The 14,414-nt window shown below is 40.8% G+C and overlaps 2 protein-coding genes across 5 annotated transcripts in view; one reads left to right on the top strand and one right to left on the bottom strand.

The window, feature by feature from the left end:
* Washc5 (WASH complex subunit 5) overlaps nt 1-5,615 on the bottom strand; it is a 43,997-nt gene extending 38,382 nt beyond the window's left edge. Inside the window, exon 1 of the mRNA XM_048358378.1 lies at nt 5,453-5,615. The gene's annotated coding sequence lies outside the window, so the exon portion shown is untranslated. The remainder of the gene's footprint in view (nt 1-5,452) is intronic.
* Nucleotides 5,616-5,653: 38 nt separating this feature from the next.
* The window catches only part of Nsmce2 (NSE2 (MMS21) homolog, SMC5-SMC6 complex SUMO ligase), a 214,035-nt gene continuing 205,274 nt past the window's right edge, over nt 5,654-14,414 (top strand). For 3 of the 4 annotated variants that reach the window (XM_048358382.1, XM_048358384.1, XM_048358385.1), the window contains exons 1-3: nt 7,120-7,166; nt 7,307-10,235; nt 11,437-11,604. In XM_048358382.1, the coding sequence (XP_048214339.1) occupies nt 11,448-11,604 (157 nt within the window). In that variant the 5' untranslated portion in view covers nt 7,120-7,166; nt 7,307-10,235; nt 11,437-11,447. Of the gene's footprint in view, nt 5,780-7,119; nt 7,167-7,306; nt 10,236-11,436; nt 11,605-14,414 lie in introns of those variants that run through there. The other variant, XM_048358383.1, reaches the window with a different exon arrangement.

The raw sequence follows: 14,414 nt of genomic DNA, 5'->3' as shown, positions 1-14,414 counted from the left end.
AGATCTTAATTCTCCAGATCTCAGTCTCCTGAGTTACTAGAATTATAGGTGTGAGCCACTGGCATCTGGCTTAAGCATGTGATTTTTAAAGAAGCTCTCAAGAAGATTTTAATGTAAAGCCTAAATCATTAAGAGAGTAGAGGAGGATGACTGGTGTTGTGAAAAACTGCAGCAAATGAACAGGAATTCAATAATATTTATCATCGTATGTCAAGTATATAAACAACAACATATAGGTGAACCTTGCTCCTGATAACTCCCTGTAGTACTTCTGGGGAGATAAGCCCTGAAGAAAAAAGGCAGACAAATAGTGTATCACACATTCACTTGTCAATACCAGGCCTTTACTAGTAGCATTCCTTTGGGAATGGGTACTCTGCTCATATTGGGGGGATCTGAATTATACTTGCAGCTTTTAAGAATTCAGGATTCCAGAAGGAAACCAGAAGGTATGGACATTTACCATCTAACACATAAAGGCTTTTCTATGGCAATTTGGAATATGGGTTTGAAATGTGGAAAGATCTTGCAAAGGATCTCACAAGTGATGACAAGAGAGCTAGCAACTCAGCCAAAAAGTGAACAAATAGCACAAAGGGGGGGGGGTAATTTACAAAGAATAATCCATATAACAAAGTGTCAGAAAAGATACACAGGTCACTAGCAATGAATTTAAAGTAAGTACCCCAGCTCACTAGATACATTGGGTTGGTGATGATTAAAACAATAATATTTGTTTCAAGCGCTCCAGGTAGAACTTGGGAAAGGGCATTACTGGTAAAGTTAATCTTTTTGCAAAGCTCATTTATACAAACAAACAATACATACTTTGTAACAGTGTCATGCTTAACAGTCTACCCCTAGAAATACAAGCACCAGGGGCTGGGAATATAGTCTAGTGGTAAAATGTTTGCCTCGTATACAGGAAGCCCTGGGTTCAATTCCTCAGCACCACATATATAGAAAAAGCCAGAAGTGGTGCTGTGGTTCAAGTGGTAGAGTGCTAGCCTTGAGCGAAAAGAAGCCAGGGACAGTGCTCAGGCCCAGAGTTCAAGCCCCAGGCCTGGCAAAATTAAAAAAAAAGAAGCAATACAAGCACCAATATAAGGCTAGGTCCAAGAAGACTTTTTTTTTTTTTTTTCTTTTTTGGCCATCCCTGGAGCTTGCCTCGGGGCCTGAGCACTATCCCTGGCCTCCTTTTGCTCAAGGCCACTTTGCCACTTGAGCCACAGTGCCACTTCTGGCCATTTTCTATATATGTGGTGCTGGGGAATCGAACCCAGGGCTTCATGTATAGGAGGCAAGCACTCTTGCCACTAGGCCATATTCCTAGCCCCAAGAAGATTTTTTTTTTTCCATTGCAGCCTCACAAACACCTGGGAACAAAGTAAATGATGATTAGCAAGGCAAATGTAACTTAAGTAGCATTAGCAAGAATGAATTTGAGATGTATTAGTTAAGTAAAGGATTTCTGAGAACTATTTTTTGGGGGGTGTGAAAATTGAAACACAGAAACACGAGTGGGATGATCCCATTTTAAATCCACATTTGGCAGTATAAACAGAGAAGACTATTAAGAAAGAGCTGATAGTGGGGGAAGGAGGAACAAAAGGGAGACAGCAGTCAAGTAAAAAGGAAAATAATTTTGAGCCCAGCAAAAGGAACATAATCACATTAACAAGTGAAATTGTTTAGTGTACACAAAATACTGAGCAGCTCAGAGCCATGTCATCAGATTCTTACTATGAATTTCATAATACAGTATCTGTACTTCATAGCTAACATTCATAATATAATCTTAACATGGTAACTTCCATCTAATCTGCCCTCACCTCAAGAATTTCCTTTTATTTCTCAGGTAGCTAGGGTTGCAGGTGTTGAACCATCACCCTCAATTAAAAAAGTAACTTTTACCTTATTTATTTATTTATCTATCTATCTATCTATTTATTTATTTGCCAGTCCTGGGCCTGGACTCAGGGCCTGTGTACTGTCCCTAGCTTCTTTTTGCTCAAGGCTAGCACTCTGCCACTTGAGCCACAGTGCCACTTCTGGCCGTTTTCGATATATGTGGTGCTGGGGAATCGAACCCTGGGCTTCTTGTATACAAGGCAAGCACTCTTGCCACTAGGCCATATTCCCAGCCCCACTTTTACCCTATGTAAAATGCTATTTGTTTTCTTTCAATGGCTCCTCGCCTTCCCCCCACCCCATGTCACTCTCATTTCAACTGTTCATTGTGTCATCATCTTTGTTACACTTTTCTTCTCTAGTATGATGTTAGTTATCATTTTTCAACTTCTAAGAAGCCAGAACCAGTTTTCAGCTTCAGGAAAGCCTACGATGCTAAGTACAGCAATCGTGTTTGTCATTGTAAAGTGTGGTAGGTAAGTTGTGTGAACATGCTAATGAGATTTTACAAACTGTGGCATGAAATAAAATAGTACAAGGAGGTGAAAGGAAAATCTGTCAGAGAACGCAATAACAGCAAGTGGCTGTGTGATGTGTGATCTAGCGTTCATGGTGGACATTACTAAGTATTTCTCATTGTTGAACTTCAAGATAGAGGCCCTCATTATTGTCTGTTTCCTGTTTTCAAATGTGAAATAATCTGAAACTTAATGTTGTGGAAAGTGCAACTTGAAAAGAATAATCCAGAACACTTGAATATGCTGGTGGAGGAGTGAAACTTAATTGAGGCATTGGATGACAGAATCAAGAATGTCAATGTGGACAAATGGAATTGAGCGCCTGTGTTATACTGTTCAGTGTAGAACCTATAAATAAGATAAGTGTTCAATGTGATAACCTATAACATGAGATCAACTGCAAAGTGATCTTGAGGTGAAAGCAAGTCACAACCATCTCCCCATTGCTTGAGTTCTACCAACCTTACATATAGGATGGATTTCCTACTTGCAGGAGACATGCACTGGAATATGCACGTATGTTTTGAACAACTTATTGCTGCAGGAACAGTTCTTTTCAAAACTTGCCATCACAAAGAGTCAACTAAGATCCAGATTGACTGTTATAAATAAGTCAAGCAAATAGCAACATCATTGATACCTACTCATATCTCATACCTTACTAGAGTGAAGCAATTCCACCTAGTAAACTGGAATGAGTTAATTAAATGTTGGACCACATATAGCAGGCTAATTTTTAAGTTGATATTTTTGTATGATCAGTGAAAGTATAAATATTTAAACAACCCTTGGGAGAAAAAGTTTTCCCAATCCTGCTCTAGACTCATGAAGAAAAGACCAAGCTATGATTAAAGGTAAAAGTGCTACCAAAGGCAGTGGGATCCTGGGGAAGCTGGCCACATCTCTCCCAAGAAATGAATAGGTAAGACTCAGCATTCACATGTACACATTAAGGAAAGCTAAGTCCTGCAAAGAAAATTAAAAATACTTTCTGTACCTTTCTCTTACTTTTAATCACTAGGTCCCTACTAAAAGAAAATTATACTCTAGATAACTTTAAAACATTAGAAGAGTTTAAAAAAAAACCACAATAGATATGCCTGGCAATCACAAATATTAGGGTCTCATTACATAGGTTGGTTCTATTTAAAGTTTTACCAAAATAAATGTTAATGTAATTTTTTTCCTTTCTTTTTCTTCACATCCTCTCCCTTCTTTTTCTCAATTTGTGTTGGAGTTTGAATTGAGGGCCTTGTGCACACTAGGCAAACACTCTACCACCAACAAGCTACATTCCATCCACACTGGTTATGTGAATTTTTAAATGCAGAAGCAAAATATGAATTACATTTAGTCCAGGAATCATTGCCTATAATGTGCTACCTTATAAAGAACACCAGAGCTTTCCATTCCAAATAATGTAAGCATTTGTTGTTAAGTTTTTGAAGACCAAAGTTAAAATTAACTGAAAGATGAAAATTACTTAGTCACATTATTATATACTAGACCTCCTAATCTGTACTGCATATATTTTGTAGGCCAAAAATGGAATTTCTTCAATTTGCCCATCAGAATTAAGTAACCATCCTTAAAGATGACTAACCACATTCAGTATGGTGATACACTCCTATACTACCAACTACTCAGGAGGTGGAGGCAGAATTATGAGTAGATGGCCAGCCTAGGATAAGTTAGAGGCGCTCTATCTCAAAAACAGTGAGTTGTGGCTCACATGTGAGAGGGAAGCCTTGTGTTTCACCTCCAGGATCATCCCCCCCCCCCCTTCCCCACTTCCCCAATGCTTGAATCACCTAGCTACTCATCCAAAAGGTGAATAGCTATTAACACTTTTACAATGCAGCCTTTAAAAAAAGACCAATCTTCTCAATACAGTAGTCTAGTGTATTATTCCATGAAACTGCCATGAAATTGAGCCAGAAACCTAACTTAATTTCTTTATTATTATTGTAATTATAACTATTTTATAAGTTATAAAGTGGTGGTAACTTCATTTTTAAGGAGCTGGCATGGGACTGTAATGGGACCAATGGGCAACATGCTTTCAAGAATGAAGCATGAAATTACATTACAAGTAGACAATAACATTTAATTGTCTGAGACAAATGACCGGATCCCATTCAGAGGACAAAAGAAGGTAAGTTTATTTTTATCCTTTTACAAAACCTCAGTTCCATAAAGAAGGGAGCAATGGTCTCCACAAATCCATTATCATGATCAAAATACAAAGGCTGCTGGGGGGTGGGGGGTGTGTGTGGTATGGGGATCACATCTCTTCCCGAAAAGTTCTGAAACGAAACTGATCCCTTTAGTCTGTTCACGAATCCTAGGAAAGACAAGTAAAGGACGATTAGGGAAGGTGTTTTTGGTAAAACTCCTTCACTCTCCTCAATTGCGTTAGGGGGAACTCCTCCAAGTATCTGAAGAACCAAGAGACCAGGTTCCATTGCTGGCTGGCTGTAATTTCCATCTCCCCCCGCCCCACCCCGGCTACCCCCCTTCCACTCCCTGGAAGCCACTGGAACTAGGGCCTGGGCCACACTTTCTTTGAAATGCAGGGACTATAACATTATGTTACAGGTGGGGGAATTACGGAGGAGCAAAGACTTTTCCCAGCTCAAGGCTCTCATTCAAACCCAGGCCACTGTAAAAACTACTACTAATCCCCCCCTCCACCCGCCCCCGAAGTTTTCTCCAGAGGAAATGGAATCACAAGAGCAATCCTCACACGATTGCTCCCGGGAACTTGGAAGGATCGGACGCGAGACAGTTAGCTGAACCTCGCTCCAAGTGCCAAGGGAGTGTGCAAATCGATTTCCACCGAGTAGAGAAACAAAGAGGCTGCACGACAGTCCCCACGCCCAGGGGTCCGTGAGCCCTCCATTCTCAGTGCCCCACTCCGCGGGACGCTGACGATGGACCCTCGGTCAGCACGGTCCAGCCAGGAAGTCGAGGAAGAGACAAGGCGGATGCGAAAAGCAGGGCTTGCACCTGGCCCAACTCACCTGTCGGCTGGGGCGCGCGCGCACGCATAGGACAGGTGGTCGCGCCCGGAGTTCGCGCCCGAGCCCAATCCCTCTCGCTCCGCAGGAGTCCTTTTCGGTCGGCGGCTTTTAGACCAGAAGCTAGCTAGCCGGACCCCCTGCTTCCGCCCCAGCCTCACATGACTGAAGGGCGGGAGGGTCACGTGACCGCGCGGGCGCCTGGTGATGACGTCAGAGCCCGCGCTCGGCGCGCTTCAACGACTGGTGAAGCGGCTGAGGGAAAGAGTTGGCGTTTGCGAGTGCGAAGTTCGGGATTCAACCGACTTAGCTCGGTCCGGCCACGGCCAGGTAAAGGCAGGTAGGAGCCGGAGCAGGGGCCGGGGCAGGGGTGGAGACGGTGGCGGGACCTGTCAGCCCCCTCGGGCGGTTCCTCAGGGACCCCACCCGGAGTGTCTGTTGCCTGGAGTTGTGGTCCCGGCCATTTCCAAGCCACGGCAGTGGGTCTGCGGGCCCCCTTCCCCCCCCCCCCCCCCCGCCCAGCCCCCCAGCCCTTTCTCCTTCCTTCAGCCCAAAGTGTGTGGGACAAACGACCACGAGGTTTTGAGGGAAAAAGAAAACTTGATCCGAACTGGATTTGACAGCAGAGGCAGGAGCAGGTTGTCAAACACTTGTCAGGGCCTCCGTTTCCCTTTCTTTCGCCCTTATAAATTGATGTAAGGATTAGAGGCAGTGAAAAGGTAGCGTGAGACACCATTTTATCGGACACTGTAGGTGACCTGGAAGTGGTGGTATTATGATTTTCTTCGTAACTCTCAGCAAGTCTTATCGATCGCCTGCTCTGCGTGAGGAATTAATTTCCTCTAGATTAGAACATGCCCGCGTTCTAGTTCAAGGAGTTCCAGAATCGATGGCAGGCGTGAGCAAATTTCTGAGATACGTTTTATACTAGAAATGTGTGTACGTCTGTGTTAATGACAGTGAAAGCAGGAAACAAGCAACTGCATGGCCAAGGGAAGCCTTAGGAGAGAAGGATTTAGTGTGTGTGTGTGTGTGTGAGAGAGAGAGAGAGTAAAAAAGACAGACAGATATTGAGATAGCTCTGGGTGAACTTGTTCAAGGCCACTGTATTTACAGGTCAACATATTGTCTAAAACGTTTGCTTTGTGACTACCATGGTGCTATACAAATACAGAAAATAATTGAACATTCATAAGTTACTATGCCACAGAGAATCTTCCCAGCTTGGCAGGAGAGGCAAAATAGTGTGCTAAGCAAAATTACCACCCCACTCCCAGAATCCAGGAGATAAGTAACTCCATTGTAAACTTTCTTGGTACAGGCATCCTGGGGAAGACTCACAGAAGAGGTTGATTTAAACCAGTGTTTCTTAGTTCCCTGTTGTCATTTTGGGCCAGACAAATCTTTGTAGGGCTATTCCGCACAAACTAGAAATTTTAGCAGTATCTATGGGCTTTTCCAGCTAGATGTTGATAGGTATTCTATTTTCCAGCACAACAACCAAAAATGATTCCAAGTGTTGTTAAATGTCCCTACAAAAATAATCAACAACAACAACAACCCCAGAAAGTTATTTCTTTTCATTTTGGAAGCTGAAATTCTAGGATCCATGTGCTATCAAATTTGGTGTCTGGTAAGGCCTTATTTCCTGTTTTTTTTTTTTTTTTTTTTTTTTTTTTAAAGATAATACTATGTCCTTACACAGAGGAAGTGCAAGGTGGCTCTTCTTTTCCCCCCTTTATTGTCAAAGTAAAGAACAGAGGGGTTACAGTTTCATACGTAAGGCAGTGAGTACATTTCTTGTTCAACTTGTTACCTCCTCCCTCATTTTTCCCTCGCCTCTCCCCTCCCGGCAAGGTGGTTCTTTAACATTCTTTATAGTGGACCAGTTCCATTCATGAGGATGAATCTAGCCACCCCTTTAAAAGCTTTACCTCCTAAACCACTGCCTTGAGCATTCAGATTTCACATAGGAATTTCAGGATAGAGCACAGTTTTGGAATGAATATTAGATGGAAAAGAAACATTCAGACAGCAGTATGAGGCAGATGGAGAAGTAAAGAAGGCATTGTAATGGTGCAAACAGGTTGAACAAAATCTTGAGATGGGATTTGTAACAATGTGTGAAGGAGAGTGCCAGCCAAAGCTTTTTCACGAGTTCCTATTTTCTTTCTGAGAAAAGTAATTTTCCCCTCTTTGACTGTCATCGAGCTTACAGCAAATTTGTGTTACAGCTATAGCACTTTCTCATGTGGTTGGTTTCACCTCTGACTTCTGGGTTTTGGCCCGGATTTGGAAGGATTTGTATTTTATACCTAAGGGATACATTTGTGTTTAAATTATGTAAAATGATTCATTTGCTGTAATAAGAGTACAAATAAATATTCTCTTTCACAAAAATGTACATCTTGAAAAGTGGCCATTGGATTTTTAATTTGTATTGGTATCGGCTCCTTTGATACAAAATTTTAGCTCCTTTGATATGAAATTTTAAAATGCTAGAAAATAGCAATGAGTCCTTGTTTCAAAACCCAGACTTTAACATATGTAACATTTTGCTTTAATTATTTTAGGTCTTGATTTTTGAGAGGAAATTCCAACAAATATGTAAAGCTTAGTGCACCTTTGGATGACCTTTCAGAACCAGGGGAACTGATTTGTTATCCTTTACTTAAGATACTCTCCTTGTTCTTCCAAAGAATGAAATCCAATAGCTTTTCCTTGCTTTTGTCCTTGTTTGCCAGGCTAAGAGAATATGTCCCATACTTTACTTTGCTATGATCTATTTCCATCATACTATTTTTTTTTTTTTTACCTGAAGTACTCCCCCTGGATAATTTAGACCTAAGTGCCTTATTTCTGTGACCATTGTGTTTCCTTTCAATCAGAAATTTTGGGGTTGAGGCCCCAGGGTTAGTGTTTCACCAGGTCTGCCTGGGGATTTCGATGGGCCATGACTGCAGCCCAGGTGCATCAGAATTAGAATTACAGAGAAGGCTTGTTAAGGTGTAAATAATTGGGGCCTGAGAGTTTGCATTTCTAATAATTTCAGAGGTGATGTTGGTTGGCCAGAGAACTATTTGGGAGTGTTACAGAATCTGTTGACCTTTATTCTTTAGGAGGTAAGGAGAGGTTTTTGAGCAGGACGGTGACATAACTTACAAATATATATTTCCAATGGTTCACTGTGGCGATTGTGTTGATAAATGGGCAGAAGTGGCAAGATTGGGAATGGGAGACCAGGTAGGAAGCTGTTGGAAGAATTGGGAAAGAAATTCGGGGAGTACATGTGATGTTTTATGTATTCATTCTTTTGCCAGGGCTTTGTTAAATAGCTACTGTGTGTGACACATTGTTGCAGGTGCTTTGTGAACAAAATAGAAAAGTCTTTGTAAGGAATATATAGTCTAATTGGGGACTAGAGACAATAAATATGATAAATAAAAGAGTGTTGTTGGATAGTACCTCCTGCAAGGAAATATAACCACAGAGGAAAGAGGTTAGGGAATGTCTTGGAGGTGGTAACTGGCTGGGGCAGGGGGTCACTATTTATTGGGTGTCCACCAGCAGTCTTACGGATGCAGTGATATCTGAAGGCAGATCCTAGAAAAATGAAAATATCTGGGGGACAGATATCCTGGCAGAAGGGACAAAAGGCATAGTTTTGAGATAGAACTGCATTTGATTTGCATGAAGAAGGGAAGGAGGCCCAGGTCCTGAACCTTAGGGCACAATATAGGGAGCTCTGGACAAGAAAAAGGAAGCAACAGAGATCGAGAAAAAGCCAGCAAGATAGAAAGAACAACCAGGGAGGCAGGTGCAGAGAATGCGCTAGGAAGGAGGGAGTGGTTAGCTGTGAAATGCTTTTGCCTGATTGTTCAAGGAGGCCAGGGCTGCAGCAGTGACCTTGGTAAGAGTGGTAATGAGGAAGGATAGAAGCCTGGCAGGAAAGTGTTCAAGAAAGAGTAGGAGGAGAGGGTTTGGAGAGAAATAGAGATAAGTGTATAGGGGAGTTTTAATGTGAGGGTGTGCACAGAAATAGAGGTGGTAACCAGAAGGGAAGGTGGGAGGATGTTTTTCTCTAAGAAGTAACTGAACATTTGTTCCTTCTAGAGAATGGCAGAGTGGGAAAAATGAGTGTGCATGAAATCATGGAGAATTACTGGGGGAATGTCCTAGAGAAGGAATGGAGGACGAGCATCTGGTGGGTATGGGGAGGTGGCCTTACAAGCAGGGACAGTTGATTTTACGAGAGAAAGAGAAGGCAGCAAATGAGGAAACTGAGGCTAGTAGGTGAGGAGGGAAGCCTTTGCTTCTATTTCACCAGTGAAATAGCAAATGAGGTCTTGAGCTCAGTGCAGATGGAGGAGGAGGTGTTGGAAATTTGTAGAGAAAAGAGTCATCAAAGAGCATTCTTTTAAGAAGCTTTCTAGAGAGCTGTATACTCTACAGGACTTTATGTCTTCATTCCTACATGCCTTTTACTGTGCTTTGATGCCCCTCCCCATTAAATGTATCCTTTCACATCAGTTTCTAAGGCAAAACTAACCATTTCCTTGGTTGTACTCCACTTTGCAGTAACTTTCCTGTTGTCTCCCCTACTCTACTGATGAACCCCTCAGGAGCAGAAACTATTCAGTGACTGGGATACTGCTTGGCACAAGGCAGATTTGTATCAAATTAGAGCAAAGAAAGCAGTGCTTGAAAATGAAAATCTTATGACAGCTTATCTTATAAACCACTGCATTGCCTTCCCATGCTAAAAGCAGTGCCTGGTACTTACTAAGTACTTGTTACCTGGATTATTTGAATGGGCAATGAATGATAATGCTAAATATTTGCAGTAAATCGACACCTTGAAAATAAAAATCAGCATATATGGCTCTCAGTGTCCTCTCCATTTTCTATCCTGTGTTTCTGGGTGAGTCTAAGGCTTGACATGGTAAGGCCGTTGTACCTATTTGTGGAACAAATGAATGACTAATTCAGAAGGCAATGACTGAGGAAATAACAAGGTCTAGATGTAAGATAAGCTGGTGGTGAAGGAAAGGAGGAGATGCTTCCTACTTGAGAGCAGGAGGAAAATAGAAAGCTAATCAATTGTGTTTTGGATATCATGACTGTTCCTGTTCCATTTCAGAGAGGTGCAGAGGCTCACCAGTCTGCCTGTGGTCACATAGGGGATTAAGGGACAGTGAATCTGAATTCATATTTTGCCTATCTGATTCCAAGAAAATGATTTCCTTTTTTGGTTTCCATGCTGCCCCTAGGATCTGCCTTCCCATGCATTTAGCTTGTGTGAATTCCCTCTACCTTTCTAGTTGGTTTTAGGGAACTGAATTTCAAATGGTTTCTGAATTAAGCTGCTTTGTTGTAGAGGTATAGAGGCAGCTATAGAGCTATAGAGGCAGCTTTGTAGACAGTTTTACATAAATGGTTTAAAGCTTACAGAGTTAGTGGTTGAAGTTACAGATCAGGGAATGTTGAATATGAAGGTGTCAATTGGAATGGTTATAAAGGATGAGCTAATAGAACATTCTGCTTTTACTGAATTTGAGATTTCACCAAGTTTCTAAACCTATCAGGAACTTTTTTTTTTGTTTTCAGAATTCAAAATACATGCCTATCTGGTAAGATAAAATTACAAAATTTCAAAACCCTACCTTATTAAGCTTTTATTATTAGTTTTCTATTTTTAAAAAGGAAAATACATCATGAGTCATTTATGTGTTAGACATCAAGGAATCTTTTGGAGGAGGGCATTCTTCCTCTATAAAAATGAAGATTGAGTGCCATTTGAGTTCGGTGGCACAACCAATGGCACAATGGCACAATGCTTTGGTTCCTCTCAAGTGTTACTGAAGGGTGGCATATAGATATTGAATACTGTCATATGAATATGACAAGTGAATGTTTCCAGCTGTGCTAATTTCCTATTTAGTAATTATTCTGACATACATCTCTTGTTACTATATTTGAAATTTTAGGTAATTTCAAGATGCCAGGGCGGTCCAGTGCAAATTCAGGCTCAACTGGTTTCATATCCTTCAGTGGTATTGAGTCTGCTCTCTCTTCCCTAAAAAACTTCCAGTCCTGTATCAGCTCTGGAATGGACACAGTTTCTAGTGTTGCTTTGGATATTGTGGAGACTCAGAGTAAGTAATATTTAAAACTGCATATGTGTGCGTGTGTGCGTGTGTGTGTGCGCGTGCATTTACTTTGTGGTAATACCATGTGCTGGCATTACTCTGGGACTGCTTTTGAATATTCTTGGATCAGTCATTTAACCCCTTGAGATATCTGTTTTCTCATCTTATTCTGCCTATCATACAGCAATGTGCTGAGGGTGAAATGAGATTGACTTAGTCCTGTGCGTTTATTGGTTGTGTTCCACTAGAAGTTTATGAACAAATACTTTGATTCTGATATTCAAGAAGCATGCATTCTGAAGTATGTGATACATCTGAACTATAAAGTCTATAATTACATTGTCATATGGTTGTTTTCCAGTTTAACTATACTTTGTTCATGCTTGATTACCCAACAAACTAAGCTTTTTCCAGGGATACCAGCAAAGGAAGGCCTTTATGAAAGTAAGAATTCAACTTTGAAGAACCTTATCTTCGTTTTTTTCAAGAAGATTAGAAAAACGATATGTACTTCTTTTGGACAGAGTTGTTTTTGTATTTTATATGGAACCTGGATGGTAATCTCTCCCTCTCTTATCCCTCCCCTCCGTGTGTGTGTGTGTGTCTGTGTTTATGACATTAGTTTTGAGCAATGTCTGATGTGCTTTGGTGTGATTTTTCATATCTGGTGTGCTGTTTCTTGAATGTTGTAGATTTATGTACTTGCAATTTATGTTGTCCAGTTTATCTTTTCAGTCTTTTTATTCTGTGGCTTTGATTTGAAGAGTTTGCATTACTGTGTCTGCAAGTTCATCTTGTCTTCTGCTGTGTCTTAATCTGTTAATTCTGTACAGTGCATTTTAAATTTCGGATTCTGTTTTTTTTCAGTTGTTGAAGACAGATGTAGCAAAATTAAATGGAATTTTTGGTTCCTGTTTTTCGTTTTCTCTCTTCAACACGTTCATGTTTTCCTCTATATTCTGGAATATCTGAAACATTTATAAAAGCTGTTTTATTATCTTCATCTGTTAATTCTGTCACCACTTCTTTCCAAGGACATTAGTTGTGATAGCCCCGTGTGTTATGTTGTTGAAAGTTTACATTTGGTTGCTTTCCTTTAAGAAGTGTTGAAGTTTGTTTTGGTGGATACTGAAGTAATCTGTGGGTTGGACTGATCCTTTCGAGGATGGTTTTAAGTGTTAGGGTGGGTTTAGTGAAGTCTTTAGGAGAGCTAAATTATGTGTGTTACAAAGCATGGCCCTTCTGAGGATCCTTTCTGAGGCCTTTCTGTGTCTCTGAGGATCTAGAGACATAGCTCTACTCTGTCTAGATGAGATTTGACTGTCCCCAAGTTCTGTGTGACTTCTAGGAATTATTCACCTTCTGGCTCCCAGCAGAAGTTTCTCCGTGTCTTAGGATTCAGCAACAGACACTACCGGTTCCTTGTACAAATTCATAGAGCTCTGAATCCGTGTGGCTCCTCCCACTGACCTATCTTTAAAACTCCTGCTCTTCCTACTGTCTGAGTCTCCTCAAATGCCAATTTCAGTCTCCTCACCCTTCTAGACTCTTGGATTGGGCATAAATTCCTTGCCCAGAAGCAGGGAGTGGGCATATGCAGGCCTCCCACTTCTTTCCCTGCGTTAATTACAGACAGTTCTAGTCTGCCTCTTGTCCTACTTTTGAATGCAGTGGTGTTACATATTTTGTCAGTGTCCTAGTCACTCAAAGTCAAAGATTTATATCCTCACCAGTCCTTCATAACTAGCTGCAGAAGTCACCCATAAGTCTTTTTAGTGAGTGTCTTCTGAATGGTTTAATTTTGCCTATCCTGATTTGGAGTATATTTTTGTTGGTCATAGAGGCTTTGGTGGGCTGGCCTGGATAAAAGCGACAATAAAATTATATGTTTTCAAAATTCATGTTGAAGACTCCTGTATATTTTAGACGTAGGGCTTTTTATGGCGTATATATAAGAAGTATATTTTGCTATGAAATATGTACTTTGTGTAATTTAAAAAGAAATGTAAACATTATAAAGATCCATTCTCTAAAGCAGAGATTGGCCGCATTTTTCTGTGAAGGCCTAGATAGCCTTCAATTATTTTTCAATTATAGTTTTCAATTATTTGTGGGCTCTGTGGTCTTATAACTCTGGTAACTCTGCTGTTGTGGTGCAGAATCCTCTGTAGACAGTACAGAAATGAATGGGAATGGCTGCAGTCCAGAAACAGGCCAGGGTAGGGTACTGATTTGGTTCACAGCTTACTAGCTTCTGCTTTGGAGCCACAGTTTATGCCTCTCAAATAGCTAGGATTGCAGATGTGAGCCATTGCACCTACCTTGGGTTTGTTATCATAATGGAAAACAGTTGTACATTACAATGCTAGATTAATAGGAAAGTAAAGAAGGCCTTTCAAGGCTACAAATAATTATTTTCATCACTGATTTCACCAGACAAATCATGTAAGTCCTGAAACATATAAGATTGAGCACAAAATTTTCAAAATTCTCATTTATCTTAATAGCAACAAATAATAATGGCTCTTTAAATTTAGACTTGTTCATTTTAAGCAGATGGCCAAGTCTTAGTAAGCCTGTTAATTAGACTTCACATTCAGAGTATATTCCATGAACAAGCTGGTAGTTCAGCCTGCAGTGCCAGCAGTTAGTTATACAGACTCTTTGTTGAGAACTGACATGCTTTGATATGCAGCAGCAGTGATTTATTCACACTTACCCTTTCATTTCACAGTAGTAAAAAATGTGTAATGATTAAGTTTTAATAAATTTAATAATAAATTGTGCTGGTTCATCAAAGACTCTTAAGCTGTTTG

This window comes from Perognathus longimembris, chromosome 12, assembly GCF_023159225.1.
Source record: "Perognathus longimembris pacificus isolate PPM17 chromosome 12, ASM2315922v1, whole genome shotgun sequence".
Lineage (NCBI taxonomy): Eukaryota > Metazoa > Chordata > Mammalia > Rodentia > Heteromyidae > Perognathus > Perognathus longimembris.
The sequence above is the reverse complement of the archived record's forward strand: the minus strand, read 5'-3'. Positions and strand labels throughout refer to the sequence as shown.